The sequence below is a fragment of the Cervus elaphus genome, chromosome 21 (genome assembly GCF_910594005.1).
Source record: "Cervus elaphus chromosome 21, mCerEla1.1, whole genome shotgun sequence".
Classification (NCBI taxonomy): Eukaryota; Metazoa; Chordata; class Mammalia; order Artiodactyla; family Cervidae; genus Cervus; species Cervus elaphus.
This window is the reverse complement of record NC_057835.1, coordinates 37,035,530-37,061,831: the sequence shown is the minus strand read 5'-3', so window position 1 is coordinate 37,061,831 and position 26,302 is coordinate 37,035,530. Positions and strand designations below refer to the sequence as shown.

General features: G+C 46.2%; 1 protein-coding gene across 2 annotated transcripts; it reads left to right on the top strand.

The window, feature by feature from the left end:
• The first annotated feature begins 4,944 nt into the window (after positions 1 to 4,944).
• Positions 4,945 to 24,692, top strand: PRDM14 (PR/SET domain 14). Of its 2 annotated transcripts, none has more exons than XM_043880111.1 (8): positions 4,945 to 5,007; positions 5,425 to 6,149; positions 6,931 to 6,984; positions 7,088 to 7,245; positions 8,198 to 8,468; positions 13,259 to 13,461; positions 18,277 to 18,378; positions 24,076 to 24,692. In XM_043880111.1, the coding sequence occupies exons 2-8, from the start codon at positions 5,450 to 5,452 to the stop codon at positions 24,301 to 24,303; spliced, it is 1,716 nt and encodes a 571-aa protein (XP_043736046.1). In that variant the 5' UTR covers positions 4,945 to 5,007; positions 5,425 to 5,449; the 3' UTR covers positions 24,304 to 24,692. The 2 variants fall into 2 exon arrangements, with proteins under 2 accessions (XP_043736046.1, XP_043736045.1); XM_043880110.1 differs by lacking the exon at positions 4,945 to 5,007 and adding an exon at positions 5,084 to 5,166.
• Positions 24,693 to 26,302: the final 1,610 nt, after the last annotated feature.

Below are 26,302 nucleotides of genomic sequence, written 5' to 3'. Positions count from 1 at the left end.
GGCAACACCTGTTTTATTTTGAGTGAAGACTGACTGGACATCAATTCAATTTTTTTAAGCAAATTCACTGAGGATTTTAGAAATTACCTCTAGGCAACAATTTAGGGGTAGATCAATAGACACTCTTGTCACATCATCCTCATTTTTTAATGAACAGCCTTAAGCCAAAAGTCAGAGAATTGATACTTCATGGCTAGAGTGGGATAGATGTATAGCATTGGAGGTTAGAGAAGAAAAAACAGTTAGACTCTAATCAAGTTAGTGAGTTTTCAAATTAAACACCCGGAATAGCCCCAGATGTTCTCTATGCCTTTCCATAAAAAGGGTCATTTTGAACAAAAAAGATGCTGGAAGACCAACTGCCCCACTGTGGGCAGGGAAAACTCTAACAGAGAATAAGAGGAATTCCAAGGAGGAGGGAACAGCCAACTTGCAATTCTTGCCTCAAAACTCTCAGGATTAGCATGAACTGTTGTGAGTCACATGCCTTCCAGGTGTCAGAGCCTTGGCACCAAGTGTTCCACTGACCTGGAATCACATGTGATGACCAGTTGCTCTCATCACCTAGTTAATTTCAGATCTTTCACACTTTCTGGAGCAGGGGAACCATCCCTGTCCTCTCAGCCCAAGTCAGGACATGCTCCTCTTCTCTTACATTGCTTCTTTATACTTTCTTCTTTGCTCTCGTTGGATCACAGCTCATAGTTACACATTCATCAAGTATTCACACAAATATGTATCATCATCATAAGACCCCTTAGGGGACCAGGGTTGGACAGAGCTGGTTTGCTCACAATTGTATTCTCTGTGACCAGCACATCGACAGCAAGGTGTTCAGGGATTTTGTTGGGTAAATGACTAAAAAGCAAATTCGAATAAGATAGACTTTTCCATGTGAGAGATGGCAGCTTTAAACACAGTGGTCCCCAACCTTTTTGGCACCACGGACCAGTTCCCTGAAAGAAAATCTTTCCACTGGCGGGGGAAAGGTGCGGGGGAACAGTTCTGGATGACTCAAAACATTACATTTATTGTGCACTTTATTTCTATTATTACATCATCTCCACCTCAGATCATCAGACATTAGATCCCAGAGGCTGGGGACCCCTGCTTTAATGGACTGGCAATATTCAGTGTTAGGTTGAGGGTGTGGAGACACACGGCACTCACACCCATTGTTGATGGAGGCATAAATTGGTAATGGCTTCATGTACCTATAAAAATGTTCACTGTTGATACCTGTTGATCCAAGGATTTAGCACCTGGGTATTTATTCTGCAGGCAGTAGTACAAATACGTATCTCTATAGCAACGTTCCCAGAAGTAACAGCTCGAAGTGTTGAAAAACTGGTCACAACTTAAGTACCTTTGTAAGAGGATACTGAAAAATTAAGGGTGTACTCATAAAATGAACTTCTGCACCATGCAACTATTATAAGGTTCCCTGGGGGGCTCAGTGATAAAAGAATTTGCCTCCTAATGCAGGAAACTTGGTTTGATTCCTGCATCAGCAAGATCCCCAGGAGGAAGAAATGACAATCCACTCTAGGATCCTTGCCTGGGAAATCCCATGGACAGAGGAGCCTGGCTGGCTACAGTCTATGGGGTCGCAAAAGAGTCAGACATGACTTAGGGACTAACTAACAACAGCACAAATATACTGTTAGTAACAAAACTAACAGTTAATGAGAAAAGTTAATCCCAGGTTTGTTTGTTTGTTTTTAATCCTCCGTATATAAACACAAATAAAAGTCTGGTGTCTTTTAAAAAAATAATGGAGGTAGGGAATAAATCAAACCACTGGTCAGTTTTACCTCTGCAGAGTAGGGATGAGGGGTGGGTGGGGATTTTTTTTATTTTTAATCAATATCTCTAAACTATGTAAACAGGCAAGCTTATAATTTAAAATACATTTTTTAAATATTTAAAAATCTAGAATCTTTGCAGAACAAGACTTATAAGGTTCACTTATAAGGTAAGGTTCACGTTGCCAAGGTTAAATTAAAGCTACCACCGGTGAGCAACTGCACTAAAAAAATGGTCCCTTGAGGACCTAACATCCAGGGACCACCCAAGTACACGCTCATCAGTCTTTAAATTCTAGAGTGAGGTCTGGGAGGAAGGAAGACACAGTAAATGGAGGGAGGTCGTGGGGGTCCTGGGATGTGCTTGCCTCCGGAAGGAAGACGGCAGAATTTATTCTGCCTTTCCAAGTACAATATCCTCCCCAGAGGCTCCTCGGACAAGATCCGACGGATGTCTTTCACCTATCAGCCAAGATCTTAAGAACTCAGGTGAGGCAGAGAGTATAGAACCAGGAGAGAAGGAAATCCTGGGCTCCTTGTCATCCCAGCCCTGTTGAGAAAACCCCACGCCGCCCGCCTCTCAGATGGTCCTGGCGACTGGGAAACGGGTCTGGACCCGGGGCTGCGCGGGCGACACCGACCGCATCGCGCTGGCGAGGTGACCTGGCCCCTAACGTGGGCGTGGCAGGCGGCTTGGAGAAGTAGCCGGGCGCGCACAGCCTGCGCCCTCGAAGACCCGGGGCCCCGAGCTAGCCTTCCTCCCCGCCCTCCCGCCCCCCGCACTGCCTCGCGGGCGGCGAAGGCTACAGGGTCAGGTCCCCGGGGCTCGAGCAGAGGGCGCCAGCCGCATCGCTGCTGCTCTGGTAAGTGGGGTGGGTCACAGAGGAAGCCCTGCTCCACCGCAGGCCTCCTCTCTCCACCGACTTTAGGACCTCTGGTGGCCTCTCTCGGCCGGATGGATGCCGCCTCCTTTCCTTCCCTCCAGGTTTAGTGACAGTCGAGGCCAAGCCGGGCATTAGGGTCTCCGTCTCTCCTTCCAGCCCGCACCGCCGCGCCTAGAGGCTCGTCCCATTTTGCCAAGAGGAAGCCGCGGCTGGGGCGGCGAGGAACCTGACCCAAGGTCACCGGGACTGACCAAGGTTTCCCCCACCCTAGATGCTTCCCCGTGTGAATGTGAATGGGTCTAAGTGTTCCTTTCTCTCCCTCAACAGCCGGCGAGAAGAATAAAAATGCGGTCTTTGAGCGCCGGGTTTGGGTCTGAAAAGCCCCGCGCGTCGGAGGTGGCGTGCCTTCCCCGGGGGTAGGGACCGCCGGGCGGCGCGCGGGCCGGTTCTCCGACAGTGAAAGACGCTGGAGAGGTAAAAAGCCCCGAGACGGTTCAGTAATCTCCCCCGCCCTCCAAACCGCGGGAGCGGCACAGGCGCCGAGACCATCCGGATCTGAGCCCTGAGGGGGCGATGCCCGCTCCCCACGAGGTGTCAGGGACAAATGTCCATCGGGTCTTGGGGGTTGGACGCCGCTTTCGGCCAGGCTCGGCTTTTGGGAACTGGAAGCCGAGAGGCATGGGCGCAACCCCGGGACTCGAGTCCCAGCCTTACGGGCGCGGGTGCAGGTGGATGTAAGCGCACAGGGGCCTGTCTCGGGACCCCGGCCACACTTGCCCACGGTTATTGCTGCTCCTAGGAGAAGACTCTTTACAGTCCCTTGGATTGCAGGGAGATCAAACCAGTCGATCCTAAAGGAAATCAACCCTGAATAGTCACTGGAAGGACTGATGCTGAAGCTGAAGCTCCAATACTTCCACCTGATGTGAAGAGCCGGCTTATCTTTCCCTGATGCTGGAAAGATTGAGGGCAGGAGGAGAAGGAGGCAACAGAGGAAGAGATGGTTGGATGGTATAACCTACTCAATGGACTTGAGTTTGAGCAAACTCCAGGAGATAGTGATGGACAGGAAGCCTGGCGTGCTGCAGTCCTTGGGGTTGCAGAGTCGGATACGACTAAGCGACTGAACAACAGTCAGCCTGGAGCCGCACCGGTGCCCGCCCCAGAAAGCGGGCGGCGAGCGCTCTCCGCCGGGGTCCCGGGGAGGTTTGGAGAAGTGAAGAGTTAAGTGCGCGACCCCCTGGGAGCGGGGCGCGCCCAGCGCCGGCCAATGGCCGTGGTGGGCGGGGAGGAGCCGCGCCCCGGGGACCCGCGAGGGCCGCGTCCCTTCCCCACCCTAGCGCTCTACGGGTCCCGCTGCCCCGCCCGCCCGCCGCCCTCTTAAACCCGGCTCAGCCCTGCGGGCCCGCCCGAAGCCTACGGATCCTGAACCCGCGCCGCCCCTCCGCGGACCCGGCGCGTCCGCTAGCCCGGCTGCGCGCTCTCCAAGGTGGGTGCGGAGCCCCGCGTGCAGCTGTGGCCCTTGGCTATCGCCCGCCGGGGTGGTCGGGAAGCGCAGGCAGTAGTCTCTGGCGCAGGTCGTTCTGCTCTCTCGGAGTTGTTTTTTTAACTCGCTTAAGCGGCTTTCAACCCCAAGTCGCAGGTCCTCGGGGTGAGCCGAGCGCCTTTGGGGAGTCTCAGAAGGGGACGCGTAAATGCCTTCGTTGTGGCTGACCTCTTCTCCTGACCCCGTGTTCTTTAATTTCTGAGTCACGACCTCGCTTGGTTTCCTTATTGGGCTCATTGATCTTGCCCTCGAGACCCGCCTGCCCTGAAGCTGCTCCGGCATCCAGGCTTGGTGAACTTCTGCCCATTAAAAAGCAGTCCTTTTCGGGTGGGGACGGCAGCGGCGCGGGGGCTGGAGCCAGTTCTCTCCCACCTGACCTGGGGCTTGTTCTCGTCGCCTGCTCCCGAGAGGCCACCCCAGGATCCCTAAGTCCCCGGGCGAGGTGGCGAGTTTCCCAAGGGACCTGGGGGATGTGGCGGGACTCGGCGCACGTGGGGAGCCCGCGCTGGCTCCGGAGTTGAGAGGGGAGCCAATAAAGTGGCACTCACTTCTTCCACCTCCTCCTCTTCGCAGCCGGCACCGCCGGGGTCCTCGGGGTCAGACCCGGGCCTCGCAGCGGAGCGGCCTCCCGGGACCTGCAGCCGGGCTAGGGGAGCGCGACTCCTACGCGATCCGATTGGGCTTTCGGCCCTGCCCTTTCTGCTAGAGACTCGGGAGCGCCCGGAGCTGCCGCCCGCCCCCAGGCGCGGTCTAGCACTCGGCCCCCGCCCCGGTGAGAGGGGGAGGTCCTGCGGCTCCGACCCATCCTGGAAAAGAGAGTGTGGAGGACAGGGAAGAGGGCGGAGGAGGGAACTTGAAGCACATTTTGCAGGAGCCGGGTTTGGGGCGGGCGTCGAGCGTGGGTGTTGGAAACGAGCGCTGCCCGGTCAAGGTGTGTCTGTAGAGGGAGCGCGAAGGCGACACTTACCCGGAACTCGGTGTCGGACAGAATCCCGGCAGATTTTCGTTTCTATTTTGTTTGGGAGGGGGGCGGTGTTTTTAATTGCTGTTTTTGTGCGGGGTAGGTCTTGAGGAACCGAAGTAGGAAGTTTATCCAGTTTCCTTGGACTCGGGCGGGGGAGGCTGGGCACGCAGGAGCCGTCTTGCAGCGCCCCGCGCCCCTCACCCGGCCGCGCTTGCTTTTCCGCAGACCCGCCGAGCGCCGTGGCCCGGGGATGGCCCTGCGGCCGCCGGGGGAGACCGGACCCCAGGACAAGGGATACTACCCGCCCGACTGGCTCCAGGGCAGCCCCCAACACCTGGCTGCCTACTACACGCCTTTCCCGGCTTACGGCCTCTACGGGAACACGCTGACCGCCGCGGAGGAGGGCTTCCAGCCTTTCCGGCCGCTGGAGGCCCTGGCCGCGTCCCCGGCTCTGACCCCCTTCGGCTTCCGGACCGCGCCTCCCTTGCTGAGCCCGGGCCTGGCCCTGCCGAGGGAACCTCTGTGCGACCTGCCCTGGTACAGCAAGCTGCCGACCTGGTACCCAGTTCCCCACCTCCCCAGGGAGGGGCCGCACTTCCAGAACGGCAGTCGCGAGTTTACCGGCGCCGCCAGCGAGGGCTTGGTACACACCGCCGGCCGGAGCGACGGTGGCCAGTGTTGGGGACCTGAGACTTTCGTTCCGCCGCCCCCCGTGGATACTTCGTTGTTACCTGAGAGGCCGAAGCCCTCGCAGCTGTTATCGGGGTCCCCCAGCGAGCCCTCTGAGGATGGCCCCAAACTCGTGAACCGAGAGGAGAATGCTTCTCGCCGCTACCACTTCACCCAGGAAGATCTGCACTTGGTTCTGTACGGGGTCATCCCCAGCCCGCAGCACTCAGCCCACCTGCACCACGCGATCTCGGGCCTCCTGATCCCCACCGACAGCTCCGGTAAAGGCGGGCCCCATGATGCGGGAGCCCGGGGCAACGGGAAGAGAGGTGGGAGCAGGAGGCGGAAGGGGCGCTTCGCGGTGGATCCGAGGGTGTGCGAGTGCCAAAGGTGGCGGGGCGGGGGGTGCTTCCATCAGAAGATAGAACTGCGGAGGCCAGGCTCACCTCCGAAACCCTACCTGCATGACTCTTAAGGTTGTTTTGCTTCCCCGGTGCCAATGCAGGAGACGCGGGTTCCATCCCTGAATGGGGAAGATCCTCTGGAGAAGGCAATGACAACCCACTCCAGTGTTCTTGCCTGGAAAATCCCATGGACGGAGGAGCCTGGCGGGCTACAGTCCATGGGGTCGCAGAGTCAGACACGACTTAACGATTAAACAACAAGGTTGTCTTAAGAGAAATAGCTCATGCTGTGTGTGGGCTGATCAGGTGGGGTCAGATTCTACCAGGATGCCCAAGTTGTCTCAGTGAGAGCCAGCTGCCATTCACTCTGGGAGTCTCCCTCCAGCCATCTGACCTTAGTCAAAATCAGCATTACCTCTGATTCTCAAGTTCCTTGAATTTGCTAACGGGGGTTAATTACCACCTAACCAACTAGGGTCCTTTTGAGTCTAAAATGAGACACTGCATATGTAAAAGGAGCCGGAAGCCTGGAAGGGTCAAATGGTAAGCTCTAGAGAGTGGGGAGGAAGACGCCTTATGAAGGCGTTTTATAACTCCTTTTATTTAAAAAAATAAGAATTAAAAAAAAAAATAAGAATTTAATCCTGGCTTTTTCTAGGGGCTGATTCTCTTCCTCAGACTCTGGATAAGGACTCCCTTCAGCTACCAGAAGGTAGGCAGGGCTCCTGGCTTGGATTTTTTTTTTTTTTTTTACCAGCAGCAAAAACAGTCGGTTTCTTCACTGGCTTTCTTTCCTACCCTGGGTCTCCCGCTAGGTCTCTGCCTCCGGCAGACGAAGTTTGGTGAAGTCGCACATTTTGGGGTGTTCTGCAGTAGTCTTGTGGCCAAAGGAGTCAGGTTTGGGCCCTTCCAGGGTAAAGTGGTCAACACCAGCGAAGTCAAGACACACGGAGACAATTCCCTGATGTGGGAGGTAAATTTGTTTCTGATGGGTTGTCGGAAAGTGGGGAGGAGGGTCGCTGGGGATAAAGCCTGGCCTCTGCCCCTCTGGGAGAGGGGACCCTCTCCGCAGTCATCAGCTGTCCTGTGCTGTCTGTTTTGCAACATAAAGAGAAGAGAAGGCAACTGCGGAGCTGCTAGGGATAGCACCTCCACATGGAGTCTGTGTATCTTTTCAGTGCCTTAAGGCATTTTCATCTGAAGATTAGCCCCCAATACAAAGAGCCCAATACCCTAGGTTATATTTATAGATAAATACTTTAAATATTACCGCCTGATGCTAAGAATATGCCCAAAAGGACAAAGACCAGATTTGAAATTTTTGCTATTATTTGTCTAATGGGGATTTTTAAAAACAGCTACTCTTAACTCTGTATGAGGCATGATGGTAGGATTGCAGTTTGTCAGACTGTATCAAATTATCCTCCCTTGCCTTGAATTTTGAGGAATATACTTTAGGAAAATAATCTGAAATCAGACTTCCCAGGATCTGTTTGTAATACCAAAGCATTGAAGACTGCAGAATTACCCACTGGAGAGAAAGAATTAAATTATATCTCCATCAATACCCACGAAAACTCATTTGAGATAAAAGACCAAACGAATTGGTTGTCTTGAACTGATAGAATTAAAAGTAACCTCCTGTTCCTTTTGCTTCTGTTTATGAAATTAGTATATGCTAACCCTAGAAACTTGGGAATCAAGAGGTGAGAAAAGTAAAAACCTTTTAAAAATGTCACACCACCTAGACAGATATCTTTCAGCTAATAAACCCATTTAGGCTTAATAATATGGATAATAAATATATTCAAATAGATCAAGTGTGAGATTTGAATTATACGTTTTTAATAAGTAAATTTATTTTCTATGTCAAACCAAAAGAAAAATAAAAGGTACATTTCTAAAGTTTGTTTGATTCCATTTAGATCTTCGAAGATGGTCAGTTAAGCCACTTTATTGATGGGAAAGGAGGTGCAGGGAACTGGATGTCCTATGTCAACTGTGCCCGTTTCCCATCGGAGCAGAACCTGGTGGCAGTACAATGTCAAGGGCAGATCTTCTACGAGAGCTGCAAGGAGATCTACCAGAACCAGGAGCTCCTCGTGTGGTATGGAGATTGCTATGAGAAGTTTCTGGACATTCCTGTGAGCCTGCAGGTCCTCAAGCAGGGGAAGCAGGTGTCTGGGTCCTCCGAAGGTGAGTGCACACCTTTGTCTCATCCAGTGAGGTTCTCTTAGTCAAAGGACTGGGCTCTTTGCCCAGACCAGCACCTTCCTGCAGCTTCTCCACTTGCTTGTGGAAATCTGCCTCCCAGCTCTAACGTACAACCCCAAACTCAAGGGCGTCTCTAGCCACATGAGTCTTGCCCAGATGAAGGAAGATGCCCTCCTTTTTCCAAAGCTGCTGACGCTACTTCTATTCAACATGATACCTTTTCTTCTACCCTTTCACCTGCTCCCAGAGAGTAAAATAAAAGTGAAATAAATGGGTGCAACCCCTGCCTTAGATGAGCCAGCTTCTGATTCATCTCTGCAGAGGCTCACACAACTCAGGAACTCACTGTTTTTTTCATTAAATTTTTTTTTTAAATTAAGCTTTTTATTTTGTATTGGAGTATGACTGGTTAGATCTTCCCTGGTAGCTCAGGGAATCTGAGTGGTAAAGAATCTGCCTGCAATGTAGGAGACACAGGTTCAATCCCTGAGTGGGGAAGATCCCCAGGAGAAGGAAATGGCAGCCCACTCCAGTATTCTTGCCTGAAAAATCCCCTTGACAGAGAAGCTTGACGAGCTACAGTCCATGGGGTTGAAAAGAGCTGGACACAACTCAGTGACTAAACAGCAATAGCATAGCTGATTAACAATGTTGTGAGTTTCAGGTGGACAGCAAAGGGTCTCAGCCATACAGAGAGCACTGTTTTTCAAATGGTGGCTTGCAATGTTAATAGGGTGGGAAATCAATTTGGTGGTAGAGATCAGCATTAAAGAAGAAAAAAGAATAAGAATAGAATAGAAAATATTGATATGAATCTCACTTAAGCATTATTTGGTGAGGCTTTTGTTTCACATGGATGTGTGTGAACTGGGTCTCAAATATAAAATGTTTTTCTTACTGGGTCTCAGTCCACTTAGAGGAGTATGGAGCTAGACTCTTGCTCTCCAGTTTTAGCATTGTGTTAACATGTGGGGCCCTTTCTGAAGGTGCAGATTCTCATTCCAGGCTGGGAGATTTTGCATTTCTATCAAGTTACTAGGGGATGCTGCTGCTGCTGTTCCCTGGACCAGATTTCAGTAGCAGGGAGCTGGAGTACCATCAACCCACTCGCTAGGGATTTGCATTTTAAAAAAGCTTTCTGGGCCGTTGATTTTTATAACCACAAAAGCCTGGGAACCAGTGATCTCATAGGTGGGACCAGACAAATGCAAATTAATATGTGTTACCAGGTAGAAGACCATCATCCTGTTCTGTTAGGACAGATGTCATAAGTAGCAGGGAAAAGAGAATGTGAATTGCATTCATCACACTGCAGTGATGGTCTGCATGCATGTCTCCCTGCTAGACTAAGACCCTTCAGGGCAGGAGACAACCGTAAACACCTTAATAGCTCCTGCTCTGAATTCCCACCTGTATTGAAGGAAGGTGGAAGACTAGACTAGATTGGGGAAAACTGCTTAGGGATGTGGTGAAATAAGGGATGAGTTTTGGGCTTCCCAGGTGGCATAGTGGTAAAGAATTTGCCTGCCAATGCGGGAGACTCAAGTTTCATCCCCAGGTTAGGAAGATCCCCTGGAGTAGGAAATGGCAACTCACTGTAGTATTCCTGCCTGGGAAATTCCAGGGACAGAGGAGCCTGGAGGACTACAGTCCATGGGATAGCAGAGAGATATGATTAAGCATGCACGCATGCTCACCACAGTTTAGTCAGGGAGAGGCAAGACAATCCAGGCTTGGGGAATAGTGAAGGCAAGGGCAAGAATATGTTCACCAAGGATTAAGAGGTGAACGATGAACAATCTCTTTCTAGAGCCCAAATAATGAGGGGCTGTTGAGCTGTCTTCTCAGTACCCCAGCTTATGGATGGTGTGGGGATGAGGGTGAGGGGTGAGCTGGCAGAATTCTCTGGGGCCTGGACTTCACAGTTGCCCCATACTTGGCACCAAAGCAAGCCTTTTTAGTCACTTCCCAAAAGGTCCCAAGCACTGTTGAAACAGAAGTGCAAAATGGATTTGAGAAAGATACATGCTTGACAACTCACAAAATAGAATCATTATCTTTTTGAAAAGTTATTCAGCACTATGTATCAGAGCTATTAAAACGTTCATAACCTTTGATGTATCAGTAATACTCTTCTGGAAATTTATCTTTAGGAAATACTCCAATAGGAAAAGCTTTGTCCACAGGGATTTTTAATACAGCATCATTCTTATTTGTGAAAAGTCACAAACAAGTGCCCAATAGTAGAATAATTATTAAGTAAATGATGGTATATTAGCATGACATCAGAAATCACAATCATAAGCAACAGGGCTAAGGGCTTGCAATGGTCAGTGGGGTGGGGAGAAACCCCAGCAGGTGTAGTACCTGGTATAGTGACCCCACCTGTACTACACTTCTTTCTTTTTTTAAATATTTATTTGGCTTCACTGGATCATAGTTGTGGCATGCAGGTTCTTTAGCAGAACTTGGGATCTAGTGCCCTCACCTAGGGCCCGAACCCAGGTCCCAGGCATTGGGAGCGTAGAGTCCTAGCCACTGGACCACCAGGGAAGTCCCTGTATTACACTTCTGAACCAAATTATATCTGATGCTTATTACATATAATCATATGTATTTATGATAACTTGTGACAGAGAACTTGTAAACAGCTCAGTTGGTTGGGAAGACTAATGGATAAATTCATGGTTTTCTGTTAATGAGAGTGGTTGGGAATAGAATTAGAAGGAAAGAAAAGTCAACATTCTTCTATCCTCTCAAAAGAAACTTTTTGTTTTTGTTTTATCCAAGCCTTTCCTTGAGACTTGGTGGGAGCCTTCCCCTTTAAGGTCTTGAATGGGAGGTAAGGGTCGGGGCCCTATGTGGGCGGGTTATCTTGCGTTTGCAGACCCTCCCAGTGTGTGTTTTGGGGGGTGGGGGTGTGGAATGTGTAGACAGTTCTTAATCACTAGCAAACTCTATCTAAAGAGTTGTCTAGGTGGAGCAGAAAGCATCAATTTCAGTTTTAGGAAACCATTTGGCTTAAAAAAATTGAGATGGGAGGGAAGAGGAAGGAAAGGAAACAGGACAAACTTAGGTTAAGATAAAATTTCCAAGAACCTGAGCCGAAAACATAGGCGGCTGAAGCCTAATTAGTAAGGGTGCTGTGTCTTTTCTGCCTAAGTGGTGGTTCTTATGCAAATTGACTATTGAGCCCCTATTCTGAATTTTGGTGTGCCTTCGGGCTTTAATTTGTAAAGACCCGCTGACCCTGTCTTTTATACAACCCCTTTCCCACCCCGGAAGCAGGAAGCCCAGGTATTTCTAACCAATGAAAATTCTAGCTCCGAGCAAAAACCGTCCCAGCGGGGACGTTCTGAGAGTATTAGCACCTCAATGAAAGCGATAGACGGGACTGAGCTATGGATCATCCTGGGGCTGGTGGCTGCCTTCCTGCTTGTTTACTTAATAAAATGATTTCTTTCCTTAGCCACCTGTTAAATGTGCCTAGGACACAGTTATTGACTAACAAAGCCCCCAGTGGATAGCTTTCCTGCTGTCCCCAAACTAACTAAATAATTTCCACCTACACACTCTTGCATATACTCAGTCCTGGCTGCTCTCTGCCTCCCTGGGGCAGAGGCAATGAGGTTTCATTGATGCATTCATAGTCAAAACCACTTGATCCTCTGGAATCCAGAGTGTCCTCAGCAGGAAGGCTTTTGTAGGTGGCCCCAGTCCTCCCCCTCCCCACCCCAACACATAGACACCCCTGAGCCTGGCATCTCCTTTGGTAGATTTGGCTGCACCTTCTCTAACCTCTCCCCCACTTTCTCTTCCTCTGATGAAAACGGATTTACCTTTCTCAGTCTTATCTGTCACGCAGTGATAGTGTCACTTGTTGGTTTGAACTCGGTAAGTGTTAGGGTTAAATTAGTCATCAAAATAACCCCATGTTAGTTCTGGAATCTTCCCCAAAAGCTCAGAGAAATGAATTGTTAGCTAACAGGGTACCTAAGTCTTTGTAAATGGGGTCCAATGGAGCAGCACTCAGTGAAGCCTGGGAAGAAGCTCTGGGTGCCCATCAAGGTGAACTGCTTGAACTTGTAGCTCAGTCTGATCTGAAAATCACAAATACAGTAGGTATTTGGTACATGAACCTTGTAACACAGGCCAGTTAGGAAGTAACTATAGGACTGACCTGCTCATAAATAGGGTTGGAGTGAAGGGCGTCTTCAATAAATATATTTCAGGAACAAAAAGGAAAAGGAACCTATAGATTAAGATATTGAAGGGACATAGTAACTGTGGACAACATGTAGACTTTGAATCCTACACTGAACCAACTGACTGAAAAATAAACAAACATAAGTGCGTGTATATGTATTATAAACAAATATATATGTGTTTCTATCTATTAAGGAATAAGGTTTTGACAATTAGGTATGACAGTGGCTTTATGGTTATGCTTTTCAAAAAGTTGTTATCAGAGACCTGCCTGGCAGTCCAGTGGTTAAGACTGCACTTCCACTGCAGGGGACGCGAGTTCGATCCCTGGTCGGGGAACTAAGATCCCACATGCTACCTTGCCCCCACGAAAGTCATCATCTATTAAAGATTGTGGGCTGAGGTGTTCATGAAACAAATGAGAAATCGGTATTAAAAATAATCCACTGTAGGGGGAAGTGATGTGAGTCAGTCACTGTCAAAGCCTGATGTTTGGGCCCAAGAGGGTTTATTCTATTATTTTGACTTAGGTATTTGTTTAAAAATTTTTCCCCTGTGTTTGACAGAGTCTGCAGAAGGGTACAGGTGTGAAAGATGTGGCAAAGTATTTACCTACAAATACTACAGAGACAAGCATCTAAAGTACACGCCCTGTGTGGACAAGGGTGACAGGAAATTTCCCTGTTCTTTATGCAAACGATCCTTTGAGAAGAGAGACCGGCTCCGGATCCACATCCTTCACGTTCATGAGAAGCATCGGCCTCACAAGGTAAGAGTTAGGGCAGCGACCCATCTCTCTCCAGCACTCTGCCTTCACGCTTCTTCCCCAAACCCCTGGTTGCACCCCGAGGGCCTCCTGGGTGCAAGTTACTGGGATGGGAGGATGGGACAGGGTCTCTGAAGGAGGTGACAGTGCTGTGAAAGGGCAGACATGGACCAAGTGTGATGGTCCATGGACCAAGATACGATGTCTGGGTATTCAAGCTGGCGGATGCATGGTAGACAGGGGCAGAAGAAGGGTGTCCTACATGTGGGCCATTAAGGGCCTTGTAGACAGGTGGCTGTGAGCAGAACCTAGGACTGTGGAAGTATCTGGTTTATTTCCAGGTGGGGTTGATTGGGGGTTGGGGCGGGGGTTGAGACATCCCAGTTGAGAAAGACCTTGGCGTGTGGTTTTAGGTAACTACATCTTGTTCCATAATGTGTTCAGGCATTTTTTTTTTTAATGTTTTATTGAAGCATAGTTGATTTACAATGTTGTATTAATTTCTGCCATACAGCAAAGTGACTCAGTTATACACATGTATACATTCGTTTTCATATTATTTTCCATTATGGTTTATCACAGGATATTGAATATAGTTCCCCTTGCCATACAGTAGGACTGTGTTGTCTATCCATCCTATATATACTAGGTTGCATCTGCTATTCCCAAACTCCCAATCCTTCCCTCCCCCACCCTCTTCTCCATTGGCAACCATAAGGACCTCTGTCTGTGAGCCTGTTTCTGTCTTGTAGATAACTTCATTTGTGTCATGTTTTAGATTCCACCTAGTAGTGATATCATATGGTGTTTGTCTTCCACTTTCTGACTTACTTTGCTTAGTATGATAATCTCTAGGTCCAATGTGCAGGCATATTATATTGATAATTACAGGCATGGTCCAAAGGATGGATGGCTTCTGTCCCATGCCAGGGACTTTGTAAGGAAGAAAAAAACACTAGTGCATTAGGAAGCCATTGTCTACCATTCTGGATGCGTGGTGGCTCTGCCAGCCTTGGTGCAAGAGAGTGCTGACTACCACTGGTCTTAATTAGGATAAAGAGGATGGGGCTTGGGTACAGACCGACAGATTCAGATCAGACATCAGTGCTATCAGGACTCCTACCAGCCCCACTTTACTTCATTTGAAGAAATAAAACTGCTCTTCTCTTCACAGCGAAGCTTCTGGAAATATTACAATCACTGTGTTATATACAGCTGTAAAATCTGAGTAGTTTTACAATTATCTCAAATTGTTTTTGTAAATCTAAGAATATTTTAAATTATTAAGACAGTGAAATCATTTCCTACCTATTGTTGCTCAGTTGCTCAGTCATGTCCAACTCTTTGCAACCCCATAGATTGCAGCATACCAGGCTTCCCTGTCTTCACTATCTCCTGGAGTTTGCTCAAATTCATGTCCATTGACTCAATGATACCATCCAACCATCTCATCCTCTGTCGCCCCCTTCTCCTCCTGCCCTCAGGCTTTCCCAGCATCAGCATCAGGGTCTTTTCCAATGAGTCTACTCTTTGCATCAGGTGGCCAAAGTATTGGAGCTTCACCTTCAGCATTAGTCCATCCAGTGAATATTCAGGGTTGATCTCCTTTAGGATGGACTGGTTTGATCTCCTTGCAGTCCAAGGGACTCTCGAGAGTCTTCTCCAGCACCACAATTCAAAAGCATCAGTTCTTTGGAATTCAGCCTTTATTCTCAGCTATAGATTGGCAGAGTAAAAAGTTATACTATCCAATATTCCACATGTAAATCAATAGGGAATTGGTTATATAAATTTTGGCTTATTAAGCACAAACAAGTTGCAAGATATTTATGGAATGATGTCACTCAGAATATCATGTACACTGTATATAATGTTTACATAGAAATGGAAGCACAATTGGAAAGAAACCATTAAACTGCAGTCTCTCTGGAAGTGTGATAGAGAATAAGGCCAAGCATGATTTTTATGTCTTCACTTGGTAAACTTAAAATTTTATTTTTTATTTTCAGTTTTTATTTTTTAACATGAGCAAATAATATACACTGGAGATAAAAAGTAAACAGAGACCACTAGATATGCTATGGCCCAAAGTTATTTTACATATAATTTTTTTTCTATATGTGTATGTATTTTTAATACACTTGGGGTCATACTGATTTTATGTACTTAACAAATCCACTGTTTTGTGCATTTCCCACAATATGGCTGCGGTGAACAATATTATATATAAATCACTCTGTTTTTCATTTCTGATTATTTATTTGTGGTAAAGTCCTAAAAGTAAAAAGATTGAGTCAAAGGTACAATTTTAAGGCACTTGAATTAAGGTACCACACACCTTTCCAGACAGTCCAACCAGCTGGGCTTACAGTGTATGTAGTCAGTAACCCCAGCTCTCCTACAATAATATTATCCTTCTTACGTTCACATTTTTGTAGATGGAAAGTGGTATCTTGCTTGGCTTTGCATTTTTGTTATTTATGAGGTTTACATTTTAAACTATATTTTCTGAGACCTTCCCTGGTGGTTCAGTGATTCAGATAAACAGTAATCGAAAAAATAAGATATATTTTCTTGGCTAGTTTGTATTTGTCTTGTGGTTTGTCAGTTTATGTCTGACATTTTAACAGAATGTGTTAAATGTTTCTTTCTTCTTTCCTTCCTTTTTTTTTTTTTTTTTCACCCCTGCCTACTTTGTAGTCAGTAAAAGACAAAGTATTCTTTCCATCTGAAGGCACAGATCCTAAACTCAGAGGAATTCTCCTGCACTTTCTGGGTTTCTTTTTCATTTGGTTTCTTTTTCAGCCTACAGAATCTTAGTTCCCCAAATAGGGACTGAACCCTCACCCCTGCTGTGGAAGCTTGACGTCCTAACCACTGGACCACCAAGGAAGGCCCTCTTTTGTACTTTCCTTGGCTATTATCTATCTTCCATTTTTGTTCTCTTCTTTTAGCCAAATGTTAGGTTGAATCTACTTCTTTGTACTTATTAACCTTTAATTTTTTTCATCAGCATTCTCTGAGAGTTCTCAGCCTTCATTTTTATGTCATGTTTTAGTCTTTAGCAGTCAGCTGAGCCTATTGAATACAGTGTTTCTATTCTGTACATTTTCATTGTTTATTTTTAATTTCCAAGAACAGATTCATGTTCTAATTGCTTCTCTTTCATTTAAAATTGATCTGTTCTTTTTTTTTTTTTGATCTGTTCCTTTTGCAATGTTAACTTTAACATCTGACTATTTTTGCTTTAGTAATGACAACATGGGCTTCCCTTGTGGCTCAGCTGGTAAAGAATCCGCCTGCAATGTGGGAGATCTAGGTTCCATCCCTGGGTTGGGAAGATCTCCTGGAGAAGGGAAAGGCTACCCACTCCAGTATTATAGTCTTGGAGAATTCCCTGGACTGTGTAGTTCATGGGGTCACAGACTTGGACATGACTGAGCGACCTTCACTTTCAATGTCAATACATGCTCCTTATTAAAACTTCAAGTAGTAAAGAAAAACTAGAGAAGATTTTTAAAATCCACCCCCAAATCCCACCATCTAAAAATACCTAGGTTCATTTGCAGAGACGTGGATAGACCTAGAGACAGTCAAATAGACTGAAGCAAGTCAGAAAGAGAAAAACAAACATAATATCACTTATATGTGGACTCTAGAAAAATGGTTCAGATAAACCTATTTTTGCAAAGCAGACATGGATACCAAAGTAGAAGGGGGGTGGACTGGGAGATTGGGATTAACACTATACACTACTATGTATAAAATAGATACTCATGAAAACCTACTGTGTAGCACAGGGAACTCAGTGCTCTGGGGTGACCTAAATGGGAAAGAAATCCAAAAAAGAGTGTGTGTGTATATACATATATACACACACACACACACACACACGTGTGACTGATTCATATTGCTGTGCATCAGAAACTAACACAACAGTGTAAAGCAACTCTACTCCAATAAAAATTGTTAAAATAAATAAGTAAATAAAAATAATAAAAATACCCAGGCTCCCATGTGTGCCCATCAGGACACCTGCGGAAGAGAGTCCAGAAACCCAGTAGTTTCTTTTACCTGGTTCAGAATTCCTGAGAAGATTGGACAGGAGTCATCAGAACCAAGAACACAGAGAAATGACAGGAACTGTTCCTGCCTGTCATTCCTATAGCAGGAGGCTGGCTATACTGCATGCTCTCACCCAAAATTGCCCTTTTTTTCGGTAGGTACGTGTTTTGCGTCATCTGTCACCTGTAGCCACTTTGGTCTACATATCTGTCCCCGCTCCCACGAGATTGTTACTCCTTGTCTTCTTGCAGAGTGTGGAGAGGTTCTCCATAAATACTTGGCGAATTCATGGCTGAGGGCTTGCAATTTCCTCCCAGCCTTGTGAGAAAGGCAGGGCAAGTATTTTACCCATGAGGAAAATTGAGCAAAGACTCCGAGTTTAACTGATTTGTTCTGGTCACCCAGCTACCTGTTGACAGAGCAGGACAGACTCAGGCCTCTGTTACACACCAGGGTTGGATATCTAGGCAGCTGACACCCAAAGCTTTTCAAGTAATTGCTTGGAGCCACAGCGTTGAGTAGGCTCTGGACCAGAATGTGGTGTCGGATTCTTCCCCAGAATCCTACGATGCCCTCACCTGTCTCAACTAGACCCTCAGCCTGCGTCTGCTCGATCCTCTGCCTACAGATGTGCACAGGATAAATAGAGTAGTTCTCCCCCACCGTCACCACCGCCCGAGATAAACATAATGGCGAAGTTAACTTCTTAGGGGGAAACTGTGGTTTAAACTCTATTTTTCTTTTCTGTCTTAGTGTTCTACATGCGGGAAGTGTTTCTCTCAATCTTCCAGTCTAAACAAACATATGAGAGTCCACTCTGGAGACAGACCCTACCACTGTGTGTATTGCACTAAGGTAAATGGAACCTTCTTTTTTTTTTTCCCCACTCCACACAGTGCACCGCACACAGCATGTGGGATCTTAGTTCCCCGACCAGGGGTCAATCTCACCTCCCTGCAGTGGAAGGGCAGAGTCTTAACCGCTAAACTGCCGGGGAAGTCTCAGTGGAACCTTCTTTTAAGGAATCTGCCTTGAGACCTGTTTGGGTGTCCATGGATAAGAACTTATAGAACAAACCCTGGCTTATAATGAGTCCCTGGTAAATTAATTCATTAGCCCATCCCCAGTTTCCACCCCAGATTATATTCATGTTTGCTTACAATGATCGGATACAACCTACTATTGCCAAATTGGCACTTAAGGCATTTGTTATGAAATGGACCCTAAATTTATAGGATTACAAGGATAACAGACATGAAGTACAGACTGCCTTTTTTTTTTAAGTACAGATTCTTAAATTTTGCTGATCTTGGTTGCCAGAGCACTTTTGCTGAAGTAGCATCTAATCTTGTTAAACAGAATACTAAGTTATAAAACTGAAGAGACAAATATATCGTGGTTAGGGGTTGCTGGGTTAGGAACAAAAGTTTGACCACGCTTTAAAAATATTATACCAAAACATCTCATGTCCTATTTCGATGAGGTACATCTGGGCTGTCCAATGTGTAGTGACCCATTAACCATATGTGGCTATTTAATTTACTAAAAATGAAATAAAATTTAGTAATGCGGTGGCACTAGCCACATTTCAAGTGCTCAACAGTCCCACCATTGATGGCTGGCGACCACCACATTGGCACAGACGTAACATTTCCATCGTTTTAGAAATTCTTATTGGATACACTGGAATCTGCTATTTCTGTCATCAAGCCATTTATTTTTTTAAAATAATGTAGCCATGAAAGAAATATAGTCTCTATTAGGGTGACTTTTCAGAGAAGGCAATGGCACCCCACTCCACTACTCTTGCCTGGAAAATCCCATGGATGGAGGAGCCCTGTAGGCTGCAGTCCATGGGGTCACTTTGCCTGGAAAATCCCATGGATGGAGGAGCCCTGTAGGCTGCAGTCCATGGGGTCACTAAGAGTCAGACACGACTGAGTAACTTCACTTTCACTTTTCACTTTCATGCATTGGAGAAGGAAATGGCAACCCACTCCAGTATTCTTGCCTGGAGAATCCCAGGGATGGGGGAGCTTGGTGGGCTGCCGTCTACGGGGTCGCACAGAGTCAGACACGACTGAAGCGACTTAGCAGCAGCAGGGTGACTTTTAAACTTCCCAAAGAGGAATAAAACAGGAATAAAACTGCCTGGCTTAGGGAAATGGATACCACCAAAGAAACTATGTCAATAGAATGGAAATAATCAGTGTAGCAAATTGGGGCTAAGACATAACTAGACAATGTGCAGCTAGCACAGACCTAAAGAGGGTGGCTCTGGATTTGTCTGGACAAGGACTCTATCCTGAGGGATCAATGTTCTCCTGCCAGATTTCCAGAGCAGGCTCAAAATATCCCACCACCCCTCCTCTTCCTGGCGTTCTAATTCTGATCCTCACCTTGAATTTCTGGCTAATCTGGAAATGAGAGATGCCCAAAGGGGTGACTCAATGCACTTGGGTCATAAATGAGCTGTTTGATGTTCCAATTTTTTTTTTTTTTTTTTAGCTAGTTAGTTATTTTTGGCTCTGCTGGGTCTTCATGGCTACACAGGCTTTTCTCTAGTTGTGGCAAGCAGGACCTACTCTCTAGCTGTGGTGCACAGGCTGCTGCTTTCAGTGGCTTCTCTTGTTGCAGGCTCTAGGGCTCACAAGCTTCGGTAGTCGCAGCCCATGGGCTCAGTAATTGCAACTTCCAGGCTCTAGAGAGCAGGCTCAATAATTGTGGCACACAGGCTTAGTTACTCCTAGGCATGTGGGATCTTCCCAGACCAGCAATCACACCTACGTCTCCTGCATTTGGCAGATAGAACTCTTTACCATTGAGCCAGAGGGAAGCCCTGAGGTTCTGACTTCTAGTTAGACTCCTGTCACCTAAGCTGAAGGACACTGTCCTTATCTGGGTGTCCTAGGCACCTACACCTTGTGCTTCTTACTGAGCAGTGGTCCAACCCCACATGGACCCAGTCCTGAAACTCCAAGGTCACTGGTTTAACCTGGTGTTTTGTATCACTGTCAGCAGACTCCCAAATTGGGGTCATTACATCTCTAATAAATAGAGAGATGTCACTTTGAAAGTGACAAAGATCAGAGCAGAGTATTGAAATGAATTAGAGGAAAGGTTATAAGTAAGGGAAAGAAACGAAATGGCCATGTAAAAACAGCAAAGCACTTGTGAACCTAAAATAGTAGAACTACTCTGGAAAACTGTTTGGTAGTTTAAGAACTAAACTTGTAACAACCATTCAACCCCGCAATTGCTCTCCTGGGCATTTATCCCAGAGCAGTGAAAGTTTGTGTGTTCAATGCCAAAACCTGTACACAAATATTAATAGCAGCTTTATTCATAGAAACCTCACACTGGAAATAACTCCGATACCATTCCATGGGTAGGTGATTAAACAGACTGGAACATCCACACCATGGAATTCTTCTCAGCGATCAAAATGGGTGAGCTGGGACTTCTCTGGTGGTCCAGTGGTAAAAAATCCACCTGCCAGTGTAGGAGACATGGGAACGATCCGTGATCCAGGAAGATCCCATATGTTGCGGAGCAACTAAGCCTGTGTGCCCGAAATATTGAGTCTGTGCTATATAGCCGAGAAGCTGCAACTAGCGAGCCTACATACCACAACTACTGAAATCCATGCACCTAAAGCCTGTGCTTCACAACCAGATTAGACTGCAGTGGAAAGCCTGAGCACCGCAACTAGAGAGTAGTTGCACTCCCACTCTCCACAACGACAGAAAAGGGCCTCGCAGCAACGAAGACCCAGCACAGCCAAAAATAAATAAATAGTTTTTAAATAAAGGATGAGCTGTTGTACATGAAACAACTTGTGTGAATCTGCAAAAAAAATTCTGTGGAGAACCGCCGATCCCAAAAGGTTATACTCTATATGCTTCCATGTACATAACATACTCAAAATAATAAGATTACAGAAATGGAGAACAGATTAGTGGTTGCAATGGCTTAAAAGTAGGAGTGGAAGGGAACTATATGTGCCTGTCACAGGGCAACATGAGGGTCCTTGTGATGGAAATGTTCTGTTCAGTTCAGTTCAGTCCAGTCGCTCAGTCACATCTGACCCTTTGCAACCTCGTGGGCTGCAGCATGCCATGCTTCCCTGTCCATCACCAACTCCTGGAGCTTACTCAAACTCATGTCCATTGAGTCGGTGATGACATCCAGCCATCTCATCCTCTGTTGTTCCCTTCTCCGCCCACCTTCAATCTTGCCCAGCATCAGGGTCTTTGCAGTGAGTCACTGCTTCGCATCAGGTGGCCAAAGTATTGGAGTTTCAGCTTCAACATCAGTCCTTCCAATGAATATTCAGAACTGATTTCCTTTAGGATGGACTGGTTGGATCTCCTTGCAGTCCAAAGGACTCTCAAGAGTCTTCTCCTACACCACAGTTCAAAAGCATCAATTCTTCAGTGCTCAGCTTTCTTTATAGTCCAACTCTAACATCCATACATGACAACTGGAAAAACCATAGCTTTGACTAGATGGACCTTTGTTGGCAAAGTAATGAAGTAATGTCTCTGCTTTTTAATATGCTGTCTAGTCTGGTCATAACTTTTCTTCCAAGGAGGAAGTGTCTTTTAATTTCATGGCTGCAGTCACCATTTGAAGTGATTTTTGGAGTCCCCCGAAATGAAGTCTCTCACTGTTTTCATTGTTTCCCCATCTATTTGCCATCAAGTGATGGGAACAGATGCCATGATCTTAGTTTTTTGAATGTTGAGTTTTAAGCCAGCTTTTTCACTCTCCTCTTTCACTTTTATCAAGGGGCTCTTTAGTTCCTCTTTACTTTCTGCCATAAGGGTGGCATCATCTGCGTATCTGAGGTTATTGATATTTCTCCCAGAAATCTTATTTCGGGCTTGTGCTTCATCCAGCCCAACATTTCACATGATGTACTCTGCATAGAAGTTGAATAAGCAGGGTGACAATATACAGCCTTGATGTATTCCTGTCCCAATTTGGAACCAGTCTGATGGTCCATGTCCAGTTCTAACTGTTGCTTCTTGACCTGCATACAGATTTCTCAGGAGACAGGTGAGGTGGTCTGGTATTCCCATCTCTTGAAGAATTTTCCACAGTTTGTTGTGATCTACACAGTCAAAGACTTTGGCATAATCAGTAAAGCAGAAATAGATGTTTTTCTGGAATTCTCTTGCTTTTTCAATGACCCAGTGGATGTTGGCAATTGATCTCTGGTTCCTCTGCCTTTTCTAAATCCAGCTTGAATATCTGGAAGTTCTGGGTTCACGTACTGTTGAAGCCTGGCTTGGAGAATTTTGAGCATTACTTTACTAACATGTGAAATGAGTGCAATTGTGTGGTAGTTTGAGCATTCTTTGGCATTGCCTTTCTTTGGGATTGGAATGAAAACTGACCTTTTCTAGTCCTGTGGCCACTGCTGAGTTTTCCAAATTTGCTGGCATTTTGAGTGCAGCACTTTCACAGCATCATCTTATAGGATTTGAAATAACTCAACTGGAATTCTGTCAGCTCCACTAGCTTTGTTCGTAGTGATGCTTCCTAGGGCCCACTTGACTTCACATCCCAGGATGTCTAGCTCTAGGTGAGTGATCACATCATTGTGGTTATCTGGGACATGAAGGTCTTTTTTGTTTAGTTCTTCTGTGTATTCTTGCCACCTCTTCTTAATATCTTCTGCTTCTGCTAGGTCCATACCATTTCTGTCCTTTATTGTGCCCTTCTTTGCATGAAATGTTCCCGTGGTATCTCTAATTTTCTTGACTCTTTCAATGACTACATCCTGCCTGCGATATTATCCTATAGTTGTAAGATGCAACCATTGGGGAAACTGGGTAAAGGGTACCCAGAGTCTCTATTGTTTCTTCTACCTGCATATGAATCACTATTACTCTAAAGGTTTAACTAAAAAAAAAAGAAGAAGAAAGAAACCAATAAGGTACCCATGTATGCAAAGACAGTGGCCAATGTTAGCAGTTCCTTCCATAATGCAGATCATCCTGGAGTGTGATCTCAGTACCACCTGCTTAAATGCAGCTGCCTTCTTACCCAAAAGAGCATACTTCTCAGGTCAACCTGCATTTTTTACTAGATACCCAGGTGATCTTAGCCATTGAAGGACCACTGTCGTAACCAGTGGCATGTCCATCATCTCCTTATTAAGGCTACTCCTGGTGACCAAGAGTGCCTTATAGCATTAAAGCCCAGGATTTGTTGACTGGAGAACTAAAGGGTGATTTCAGGATCAGTAGGGGCTTCTGAGGTGGCTCAGGGGTAAAGGATCCGCCTGCCAGTGTAGGAAATGTGGATTCAACCCCTGGGTCATGAAGATCCCCTGGAAGAGGAAATGGTAACCCATTCTAGTATTCCTGCCTGGAGAATCCCAGGGACAGAGGAGCCTGGTAGGCTACAGTCCATGGCGTTGCAAAAGAGTAGGACACAACTTTGCAACTAAACAACACCAAGGATCGGTCACAATGAAATTAACTCCTTTGTTTCACAGGTGGATGGTATTTTATTTTTTCCTCTGCTTTCTGTTCTCTGCAGAAATTCACTGCCTCTAGTATACTCCGCACGCATATCAGGCAGCACTCCGGGGAGAAACCCTTCAAATGCAAGTATTGTGGTAAATCTTTTGCATCGCACGCTGCTCACGACAGCCATGTCCGGCGCTCGCACAGGGAGGATGACGGCTCTCCCTGTAACACCTGTGGAAAAACCTTCTCAGATCAAGAAGCCTTCCAGTCCCACATGAAGTCTCATGAAGACTGCTAACCCTCAGAATGTCTGAGGACAAGGCCTCTAGATGTGTCTTGATGTTTCTCGTGTTCATGGGTATATCTCACAAACCAGTGGCAGTTATATTGAGATGAGAAACAGAATAATGGAACTGACCAAGCAGTAGAATTTACCAGATTTATTAAGTCTGTAGTTTTAACAGCTTTGGCAGGAATGATTTTTCACGGTTTCTAACAAGAATGGAGTTTGGGTGAATTCACCTAGAAGGAGTGAAAGGCTGATGTTTAACAGTGCTTAAAGGTCTGGAAACACAGCATCAGCCCTGAAAGGGACTATTTCATTTCAGGGACTAGGAAGCAGAGTCTTTGGTTTCTTGATTGAAAAAAAAAAAAAAAGGATTTTTCTCTACTATTTGTCTCAGCTCCTGATTGTAATATGTCTGTGGCCATCCCCTGTTATGTTTCTTAACAGAATAAATTCTTTAAAAATCCATTCAAGCCAGAGCTTCATTAGTATGTGTTCAGACATGAACTCTAAGCTCCCGTTTTATTTGAACTCTTTTTTTGCTGCACTGAGTCTTCATTGCAGCTCTTGGACTTAGTTGCCCTGTGGCACGTGGGATCTTAGTTCCTCCACCAAGTATGGGACTCGTGTCCCCTGCATTGGAAGGTGGATTCTTAACCACTGAACCAGCAGGAAAGTCCCCTGAATTCATTTTTTAAACCCTTAGTTTCTACCACTCCCTTGTCAACTGACAAATGTCTGTTAATAGTTTGTTTAGCACCAAACAGAATTACTTGGAGGACACAGAAAGTACTCATTCACCATCTGTGACCTTTAACAATTGGGGAAGAAAAGTTATTGTTGCTGTTCAGTCGCTAAGTCACGTCCCAGTCTTTTCAGCCCCATGGACTGCTGTGCGCCAGGCTTCCCTGTCCTTCACTATCTCCCACAGTCTGCTCAAACTCATGTCCATTGAGTCAGAGATGCCATTCAACCATCTCATCCTCTGTCACCCACTTCTCCTCCCGCCCTCAATCTTTCCCAGCATCACAGTCTTTTCCAATGAGTCTGCTCTTTGCGTCAGGTGGCCAAAGTAATGAAGCTTCAGCATCAGTCCTTCCTGTGAATATTTAGGGTTGATTTCCTTTAGGATTGACTGGTTTGATCTTGCTGTCCAAGGGACTTTCAAGAGAAATGTTATTACCAAGTGAAGAATGGCTAAAAATTGCAATAGGCTAAGAAATAAATAAATGTATTTATATTGCTCTAGGTTTAAACATGATTTCATTCCTGATGAAGAGACAACTGTAGCTCCTTTGCAGACATTGTCACAAGACTAATGCAAGCTGGTGGAGAATAATCTTTTCTTGCTTTCTTTGTAAATAATTATTTGTTTACTTGGCTGTGTCAGGCCTCAGTTGTGTGTGGGCTGAGTTGCTCTGTCGCATGTGGGCTCCCTCTCTTGACCAGGGAATCAAACCTGTGTCTCCTGCATTGCAAGATGGATTCTTAACCACTGGACCACCAGGGCAGTCCTGAGAATAATCTTTTATTTTATTTATTGACTGACATGGGTCCAAATGGCCAACATCTGTGGATCATGAAGCCTATGACATGGCAGCACTGAGTTTACCACCTGATGGATAAGGAAATCAAGGCTGAAGGAAGAAGGAAGTGGTCCAGCATTTGCCTCTTAAGGGGCAAAACTAGGTTGGCCTGACTCCAAAACCCAGGCTCTTAGTGAACTAGTGATGCTCAGCTTATGAACCCTGCTAAGGAAATAGCATTTTTCTGCTGACTATATCCATTCTTCCCTCTTTTGGGGCCAGCAACAGCAAACTTTTAAATATTCACATGGAAAATGGGAGACCAGAATAAAACTGTATCGTAGGCAAGCATGCTACTCAGCCTCTAGGTCATGGCTCTATCGACCATGGGTTTTTCTCCACCCTTTATTCATGGTCCACATCTCTTCCAAACGTAGAGATCTCAATACAGAGCAGATGTCCCTTCAGAGGGTCTCCCAGCTGCA